Source organism: Eurypyga helias, unplaced genomic scaffold (assembly GCF_000690775.1).
Source record: "Eurypyga helias isolate BGI_N326 unplaced genomic scaffold, ASM69077v1 scaffold2393, whole genome shotgun sequence".
Lineage (NCBI taxonomy): Eukaryota > Metazoa > Chordata > Aves > Eurypygiformes > Eurypygidae > Eurypyga > Eurypyga helias.
The window spans coordinates 601-10,856 of NW_010241682.1; the positions used below are offsets into that span (position 1 = coordinate 601).

At 41.0% G+C, this 10,256-nt stretch overlaps 1 protein-coding gene across 1 annotated transcript; it reads left to right on the top strand.

The window, feature by feature from the left end:
• The first annotated feature begins 2,254 nt into the window (after nucleotides 1-2,254).
• On the top strand, nucleotides 2,255-6,989 carry LOC104507505. The gene is made up of 2 exons (XM_010148815.1): nucleotides 2,255-2,663; nucleotides 6,841-6,989. Exons 1-2 carry the CDS (start codon nucleotides 2,255-2,257, stop codon nucleotides 6,987-6,989), a joined length of 558 nt encoding a protein of 185 aa, XP_010147117.1.
• The last annotated feature ends 3,267 nt before the right edge of the window (nucleotides 6,990-10,256 follow it).

Here is a 10,256-nt window from a genome sequence, read left to right on the forward strand (position 1 = left end):
CCTATGGTCACATCTCAGATTGATGAATTGTTTTGAAAACTAGAAGCTTGATGAAGTTAATTATGTCCCTTGAAAAAGTCTCGGTCAAAGCTATGTATGTGTGTCACATATATGCACAGGTGCCTGCTGCCCAGTAGAAAGGCTCTGAGGCACAAACAAGAACGAAGCCGTGACTCAGGATGTCTCGGGTTTGCCTCTGAGAAAGCAATCAAAAGCTGCCTTGTGCAGTGGTGTGCAGTGGGGTAGAGGAGAATAATGCTTCTGGAGATGGTGGGAGCAGCATGAGGACCATTGCTACCACCACTGTCACAAGTGACATCCCACGAGGCAGAGCAGTGTGGGAAGAGTGTGCTCTCCCTCTTCTATACATTAAAGGTGCAGATCCAGGGCCATTGAGCCAACTCTCCTCATGAGATCCCCATTCAGGTTAAAAAGCAGCTGTAAGCAGTGGAGAGTATAAGTCCGAACACCTCCAAAACATTGCCAGAAAACGACGAGGTAGCCAGATAGGGGCTAGGTAAGAGCACACTGCCAGGACAAATCTCTGAAGAGTCCTTGAGCTCTACAGTGAGATATGTTCCTGAAAGCAGCCTACCCTGTGATGGTCTTGCAATCTGTCTGCACACACATATCCTGCCTTCAACGTTTTTCTGCACACAGCAGAGAAACATGGCTTGTGCTCTTGATGATCACTCAAGCAAGAGGCAGCTTTCTACACAAAAAGCCAATTGATTATTAAGTGAAACTCATTAAGAGGGGTAGCTTCGCTCCCCCAACAATCAAACCGAAAACATAAAAGCATGAACACTCAACAGCTCGGCACACTCATTAAACAGAATTGTTTGTTCTAAAAGCTGACCTCGGATGTCACCAGTTTCCACAAATGGGAGGTTCGCCATATGCCATGTGCTATACTAAAAACAATCCCCAAACCTATTTACATTAGAAACGTGTATCAGAAATGCAATAGTAGAAATACTAGAAGCATGTCAGAAAATGCACATTAGAAGGACATACTAGAAATGAAACCTGATGGAATCAGCTGGGCCTTTCTGTCCCCAGTAAGTTATCATTCTTGGGATTTCTCCCACTATAGCTGCTACTTACCAAGTTTCACAGTTTTAACATAACAGACAATTGTTACAGTGATATGAAATAAGCATATGTATACATATATAATCTATCTCATCACAGGAAAGACATGGACCTGTTGGAGTGGGTCCTGAGGAGGTCACAAAAGTGATCAGAGGGCTGGAGCACCTCTCCTAATGAGGAAAGGCTGAGAGAGTTGAGGTTGTTCAGCCAGGAGAAGAGAAGGCTCTGGGGAGATGTTATTGTGGCCTTTCAGTGCTTAAAGGGGGCTTATAAGAAAGATGGGGACAGGCTTTTTAGTAGGACCTGTTGTGACAGGACAAGGGCTAATGGTTTTAAACTAAAAGAGGACATATTCTGGCTGGAAAAAAAGGAACCTTTTTTTTTTTTTTTTAAAACAGTGAGGGTGACAAAACAGTGAACAAGTTGCCCAGAGAGATGGTAGATGCCCCATCCCTGGTAACATTCAAGGTCAGGGCAGATTGGGCTCTGAGCAATCTGATGGAGTTGAAGATATCCATGCTCACTGCAGGGGGGGCGGACTGGATGACCTTTCAAGATCCCTTCCAACCCAAACTATTCTGTATGCATGTATGTGTATTGTACCATACAGCTACTATGTTATGGCTTTGCTGCACCCTCTGTTCAGAGCAGCATTTTAGCAGGTGAAACATGCCCATACAATGACTTTGCAACCTACCATCAATTAATTAGAACACATTTTCTACAACTAGTTTTCCACATGCTGTCCACAGATCCCTGTGAGCCTGTAGACTATTTTAAAGGGCTCAAAATGTTGAGGAAAGCAAGACAGCCTAAAGGCTTAAGCCATCTGTAAGGAGAAATTAATCTTTACTGAAAGAGGTTAAGGATCTATAAATCAAGAAAGGCCAAAAACTTGCAATATTAAGAAGTTCATCATATGAATTTGAGGATTAACCAATTTTAAACACAAGCTTCTGCTGCACAGAGTAATGCAACTCCACTAGTGTTTATATTCATAGCATACAAAAAAAGCATGCACAGATCATTAAAGAGCAGAGAAACAACAATCAACATCTGAAATGCCATCTGTACAACTTAAGGTACCAGGGCTTTGCTCCTGCACCTAACAGTAATTTTTTTTCAGCTTCTTTTGGTTTTGTTACAGTTCAGTGGCACAATGGACCTTGGGAGCAGAGGAAGAATCCACTGCAACATGAGACTCACCTGCTCTCTGCTAATCATGGGAGCATTCTGCATGACCCCTTTCCTCTGCCATAGCCAAACTGATCCACTAGCTCTGGGACGAGCAGATCCTCAGTGCTGGGAATCCTCCTCGGCTGTCTTACTGGAGATGAGAAAGCCTCGCATTTCTGACTCTGTCAGTGGCTTTTGGGACTTCATGATTTTCCTGAAATCATCAGAGAACTTGAAACATGGGGCTCTGTTCTGGGACCTGGCTCAGCTTTTCTGGGATATCTATGTGGACTGCATGCTCTCCAGAACCCATGGCCTAGGGAGAAGGCAGCTAGCAGAAACTCAACGGAAGATCACTACTCTACGTTATCAGTTCAGGGGGAGAGACCAAGGTTACTACTCCTTTAATACGTCTCATGGGCAATAACTAGAATCTAGTAGGAAAGAAAAGAGATACAGGCTTGTTGTGTTGCGTGGTAGTACTACAGAAACAGATGACTGCTGCACAATCACCCCCCGCTCCTTCCAAACTGGTACAGCCATGTTTATGTTCAAAGTGATCTCAGTAAAAATTTGACCTCCAGTGACAACTTTTAAGTTTCAGTTTGGTGGGGGAGGAAGGGCAGCAGAAAGTAAAACATAGGAGGATTCAAACAAAGAAGGCAGCTCAGTAGCTGACCATACAAATATATTTTTCCACACCAGCATTTTTACCAATATTGTGCCATGGACAGGTTAGTTCCAAATTCCTCATTCCAAAAGGAATGAGGAATCACCCCAGGAATGTGTCACACCGGTGCTGCAGGGGGAGCAGCAGTCTTTCAGCAGAAGAGTAAGGATATGTTTACTTGCCATCTAGTAGTCAACCACTAGATATTTCTTATTTCCATACTGGTAACTTTGCTCAACACGCAATGGAAACAGAGCTGGGACTCATACGGGCAGGCTTTCAGACACAACTACACTTCAGAAGGAAGCACACTATCTGTGACACCAAATGCTGCAATTCCTCATCTCAAGGTTCTCAGCCCCAGAGCCGAATCCCCAGGCTTAAAGTGTCTCCATATGGAGTATGGCAAGAGTTGGCATCTCACAGCAGTCTCTGCAAAAGGTAGCATGTCACTTAGCCTCCCCATTCCCAGCAGGAAGACACAGCATAGCTTTTTCCTAAATCTCAGTCCCTTCCAAGGCTTCAGTTCTGATCCTGCTACCAACAGACACATCCTTCCCTTGCAAATATCCTCTTTCGGAAAGGGGCAGGTGCTATATTTGATGGAGGGGTATAAGTGCTGCTGCCATCACCAATAGTGCAGCACATCAGGCCCACAGGGAGACAGCAGAACTGCCTTTCTACTCAAATGGATTCAGACCTTTAGCTCCACTTCCTAGAGCAGTGTTTCAGTTTTTAAAATGTTTGGGGGAAATGTCCACAGAATAACGAAGAACATCTCTGGGCATGTACCCATTAGAATGCCTCTAAAAAAAGGGACTTGAACTCACGAGTCTTCCACCCCAGGGACACTACACCACTGGACAGTCCAGCTCTTGCCCTCAAAAGTTAAGATATTTTGCATATTTAAAAATAGGATTGGCGATAGAAGGATGGAGAGGTCCTTACCCCCATTACCTACAGAGACTATCCTAGCCATTAAGCTAGGAGGTAGTCGTGTTTGTTTCAATGCCCTCGGACTGAAGAACTGCTCACACACAGAGGGCTAGTTTCTAAACTCTGACCCAAACCACCGCTGGCTGCGTTTTAAAAGCAAGGAGTGGATCCTATCCTGCTCTGCAAACAATCCGAGCTATCGCACAGCTCCAAGATCTTTACTGTGTTTAAATACGCTGATGGCAGGCAGCACAGAAGCCCCTTCCAGTCCCAAGTGACCGAACAAGTAGCTCAGTCCTGACCAGACCGATGGACTTTTTGGTGCAAACAGAACGCTGCTTTAGACACAAGGCGGTAGTACTGTCAAAACCCAAGACACCCACCAGGCTAAAGCACCAGATGAAATTTTGTTTTCAGGATTGCAGATTTGAATATCACTGTCTAAATTCTCCCTTAGCCTTTTGTTTACATCTGGCTTTTCATACTTATCTCACAGTGGGATTTTCCTAAACCAGGAGCTTTTCTTCCACTCAATATTAAGAATAACAGTTTGATGTATTTTGAAGAATCAAACTTCGGATTTTGTCATTAATACTGACTTTTGTTTACTCCTACACCAAGAGATTTTAAGCACTACTAAACATCCACACTTTAAGACAAACACAGATTCCTCCCCTTCTCTATATTTTTACCTTTGTTCTGTGAATTGTAATCAGTTAATGTGGTTTCTCTGCACAATTGATTAAGATCAGTCAGTAGCAGGCAGCTTATAGCAGTGACAGCCTAATTTTTTTTTTTTCCAAGGAGTTATCTAACCTCTCATCCAAGTCTGCCAGTTTCATAACAAAGACAACTGTTTTAATCTTTGTCACCCTTGACTCTACTGCCCTGTTTTGTCAGTGAAAGAAGAAATCAGTTGTTAATAACTGCAAATAGAAGCCACATCCTAACAAACAATGAGGAACAGAATTACTGCTTCTTATGTGCAGAGACGTACAAGCCTGTTTTCTTAGCCCAAAGAACACCACTAACAGCATTTAAATGACCTTGTGTACTTCACATCTACATGGGTGGGTATGAGTAGCTTTCAGTAGGCTTGTTCTAAAAGTCAAACAATAAAGCAAGATTTTTTGCTTTATATTGTTATTTTTGCAAGTGTTGTAACATCTTTATTGCTCCATACTGAAGTTTTTCATCTTATTCCTTTCAAATATTCACAGTTTCAGGGTTTTGTTGTTGTTTTTAACTGCAAACAGGACCATAATTCAGGAGCAGTCTATAAGCTACATTCACTGTAGATCCTTAAACACATAATTGAATTGGAAAAGCAAGACAGAGATGTGGACTTATAAGAAGACCTTAACATCAGCATTTCTGTAGTTTTAGTATCAGATTTCAGAATGAAAGGATAAATCTCATGAGATCATTGTGAAAATTATCAGGAACAGAGGTTTTTTTAAGAAAAAAAACCAGAAAAGCCCTCCAAGGCAAGTAACCTAGTGAAGTCCTCGGTAAAAGCTCCTCAGTAGCACTGGACAGAACTACTTTGTCACATCTAAGAAGCACTTCCACAGTTCCCCGTGCTTTGCCTTCTTGGGAAACAAGTATGTCTAAATATACACCAAAACAGCAGTAGAAATAGCTGAGGTCCAGACTTAGAGGCTCAAACAGTGGCTTCTGAACCAATCTAGTCCTGCCAGGCTTTCAATCGTAGTTAATAAGAAGTTTGAAGAAACTCTTCAAACTCTACACAACCCATCAAAATCACAACAAAATCACATCAAAGTCAAAACATCCATATATAAGTTATCTAACAAACCACCTCCATCCAGCTAACTTCCGACTTCACTCAGCAGCATTTCAACTTCCCTAGATCTTCTGCAGAGAAGCATCAGTCAGCTTTAAACTGAGACAAGTAGGGAGAGTCCTTTACAGTTACCTAGCCAAGGTATCTTTCATAACTCATCCCTTCACCCTAACAAAACCCAAACACTACCAAAAAAGCAGGTTTCATAACATTTCTAATATATTACAACACTACAGCTAAGTATATTATAGTTCTAACAACTCCTAATGAGCCAAAATAAGACATAAGAACCATAAAAAAAACATTTGTACTCAGCAAACCTTCCTGAAGGGCAGCTGTACAAGAAGATCTTCCTCAAAAGCCACACAGCACATCCACACCATGAAGATTTGAAGAACACAAACATAAAAACCTCTCTGCCTCTTTTCTCCTGACTCAACAACCCCCACCTCCCCATCACCCCCTGCTACCTCTCCACTCAGAGGGGCCACAGCTGTGCACACACCTCCCTTACAGCTGCAGGTACTTAGGCTCAGATCAGCCCTTGCACCTGGCCCAAGGCAGAGACAACTCCCTGGCCCAACTCTGCCGGGCTGCAGGGTGCCAGGGAGGGTAGAGGGGCAATGGGTGCTGTATTCTGCATTTGAGGTCTGGTAAATAAACATACTGCATTAACCAGTTACTCTCACAGAAGACAAATATGTCTAAAGGAAATAAGGCCAATCTGTTGGCTTTTAGAGATCATTGCAAAGAAAATGCCCCATAGTTCCTCAAGGAAATAACACATGTGCTACTAAAGAGTGTGGGAGATCCCATCCAATGTGCAAGGAGGTTGATGACGAGCTGGTGAGTCAGATTGTGAGCACGCTCAAATGCTCTGACTTTTAAAATTACAAGTAGAAGAGTTTTATAGGAAGGCTGAAGGAAAAGGTCTGTTCTTGGGGAAAAGATCAAAGTAACTTGTTGCTGAAAGACAACTTGTGAATGGAGGGAGATGGCTATCATCAAAACAAGAGGTTTGGGGGCAATGCTGATAAAATGGGGACTAGTAGCAGCTAAAGATGGAGGAAACACAGATATAGGAAACTGAGTGTTCAGCTGCTCTTTGCTGTTTGAAAATTGATTACTTATTATGCATTTTCATGTCGCTTTTCAGGGATATTTTCTCATATTCAGAGGTCACCAGTTCTGAAGAAGAAAGACTTGTTTGAAGATTTAATAAGTATCCATGTGCGTCACAGTAGATCTACATTACTTAGAAGAATCATTGGAGAGCTAGGGAAAAAGAAGAAATCACACATTTAGTCCAAGATCTTGATTTGTAGATATTTTTTAACTCCTTCTCTTGAATTTTATTCCTCACTGATGTTAATTTACATGGTGGAAGAGAACATAAAACTATAAGCACTGTATCTCTGATTAATTTGGACCTGTGGGTTATTTTAATTCCCTATGAATTAATTCAGTCTCCTTAATAAACTGCATGATTTATAAGCAGTTGCCTACTTTAATCTGTGTGTATGTTAGGCTTTTTGTAATGCATGTGACCTATTCAAACTATTGTCTTTTGGGTGCCAAAACAGGAAACACCTTCAAGAAGACAAAGACAAGCAGGGCAGAAAGTTGCCAAAACCCTCCACTGGCTCCAAGACAGGACTAGAGTTGAGATGGTGATGCATATGCATCCATGTATCATATTGTTGTGTGCGTAGCTGTACACTTGCACAAAGCAACCATTGCTGAAAGACATCATCCTACTAAAGAAAAGTTGCACCTATTTTTATATTAAAAACACCTTAAAGAATGTTTTCACTTTTCCAGAACAAGTAAAAGGGTTAACAGGTTTTACCAGCTCCTCTGTTTGCTTTCACATGATATTTTTACAGTATTTTCCCTAAATTTTTAGTTACAAAGAATGCCTCTTAAAATGTTACCCATTCTCTCTTAAAGTGCTTAATCAAAAGATTTCTGACATATAACTTGAATTTGCTTCTTTTTTTAGTTTGCAAGTTCTTTGTAGACAAATCAGTTTCCTCTGACTGTTATCAGTAACCCTTATAGGCAATTTGGTATTAAACTAATGCAACATAACCTCGGGCAGGTAACATTTGATGCTTTGATGACATTTTAATTTCCATTGCTTGACTGGTAACTACAAAATTCAGCTTTCCAGGGTGACTACATTTAGTTTTTGGTTGTGGTTTTTTTTGTTTCTGGTTTTTTAATGCCCAAAGAAAAACTCATTTGCTGGGTGTTCATCAACTTGCAGAAATAGGTTCAAGTAGCAAAATATGTAAATTCAATCTTGAAATTGTTAGTGGGTCTGAATAAAAAGCTTAAACATAGTCCCATTGGGTGAAATCCTCATATTATGGAAGCAGACAGAAAAACTATAATAGGGCTACCAGCTTCAATGGCACTGAGTCTGCTTAAAGTTAAGCAGAACAAACCATTTAAATGCCCAAGAGAGGAAGGAGCACAGGAACAGTTCAGTGCACTCAGAAACACCCCTCCAACTGCCTCTGCCTGCAGCCACAGCCTAGGAGAGTGCTCTGCTACCGTGCGGGAGGGACACAAGGCCATTGTTACCATGGGTCTGCTCACTCCTGTACTACAGATGTTAATTACCTAAATTATATTCATCTAATCTAAAAGCCCCATTGTACACAGCTTTGTATTAATGCAACAAAGTCTTCGGCCGTAATCCCTACAGCTATTAAGACCAGCAACTGACAAAGAGCATGTTAAGAGCTGGATGCCTCAGCCAAGTAGGATACTGTAGTAGACCAGACATTATCTGACATTAGTGTTGGGTAGATGGTTGGATTAGATGATCTTACAAGTCTTTTCTAACCTTAGTGACTCTGTGATCTGTTCCCATATGCTCTCAAGCACTAGAAAATGTAAAACTAGCCAGATTATCTCAACAAATACTGTTTATCTCAGATGTTCTTCCACAGGGCCCTTTGTGTTTCCACTTTAAATATGTTCCGCCTGTAACAACAGGATCCCCTAGGAAAGGGCTGCTGGAAGCTTTCTTCCTCCCATCAGATAGCAATAGAAATAGTGAAACACCACTATGGGCCAAGCTGATGTCTAGCTTAAACAAATTTGCAATACTTCTCTGCTTCAGCAATCTTCTTAATTAACAGGCTGTAGCATCATTTGGTCTTTGAGTAAATGACCAGGAAAGGATTAGTATGTGGAGGAAAGACTGAGAAAACAGGTGAATTTCTAGCAGAGGTCAACTACGAAGAACATTTAGAAATTGCTGATGTAAAGGAGACAATCTGTGTTATTGATTACACTGAAATTAAGAAGGGGATGTAAGTGATAAAGTCTCCAAAGGAACTCTGCCCTCAGACAATTTCTTCTCCTTGAAGGTCTCGAAGCTAAATTCAACAATTTGGCATGAAAACACAATCAGGTGCTGCTGATGTTTGCTATTGTTTCACTCACTGTAATCTGGGGCCTTTGAGAGTCGCTGTGTTAAGAAAAAACAAGTGCTTTGAGTACGAGATACAAGCAGATTTGCTATACAGGAATAATTCATAAACGTCCCTGTGGTTAAAGACAGGATGTTGCCTCCTACCATTCTCCCCTGTAAACTTTACAGTAGATCTTGGGGTGAGCTAGAATTACTTTTGCAGATACTGTTCCTGACTTACTGTTTCTGTCTGAGTGTGTCAGAAGGATAGGATGAACATGTCTGACTGAGGTTTCTTCACTGTCAGCTGAACTGAGTAACAACAAAATAATGGCCTTGGGATTTTTCCCCTTTCTTCTCACAGGGATCTGGCAGCTAAACAACTGCTTATTAGCATGGAAAAAAAAAAAACTTCCTTGAGTCTTTCTGTGCTACTATGAAGCAAGATTAATCTTGGTGATTATAATTCATTTTGAAAAATACAAGACTGGGAAAATCGATGTGGAAAACTAAGCATTCTACTAAGCAGCTTTTCTTAAGCACTGTATTTTTCATTGGCCTTTTCAATCACATCAATCTAAATCCTGTTTGATGATACATGAAACAAAGCTTCACAATATGTAATTTACCTGACTTTTCTCCCAGAGCTTCCAAAAATATTTTGCTTCCACCCAAACCATTTTTTTTTCCCTTAGGAATCACAGAAAAATTAATGGAAAAGCTAAGAGCATTTTCTCTCTTGGAAAGCTGGTATAGTTCCAGTGACACAACTAAAATCCTTAAAAGTATGCAAATTTTCTTGAACAATAACTGGTTTTGAGCCCACATGCATCTACTCATTCACTATTTTTTATGCATCTCCTGCAGAATAGTGGCAGTAAGTGGCTGAATCTATATTTTTTCCCTCTGAAGTGCTACTGAATCATTTCTATTTCTCAGATCTTTAAAATAATTCTGTGTATTAAGAGAAAAAATGTTTTCCTTGTTGCTGTCATCAACAAGATACAGCACAGTTCCAAGGAAGTAACTTGAAATATCAACAGCTAAAGAGCGAGAAATGGGCAGTCATTTGCACTGCTGGGGAATCACACTTGATGAATTTGCCAGGAGTTGACATTGTCACTTAACAAATAGTTAACAACAAT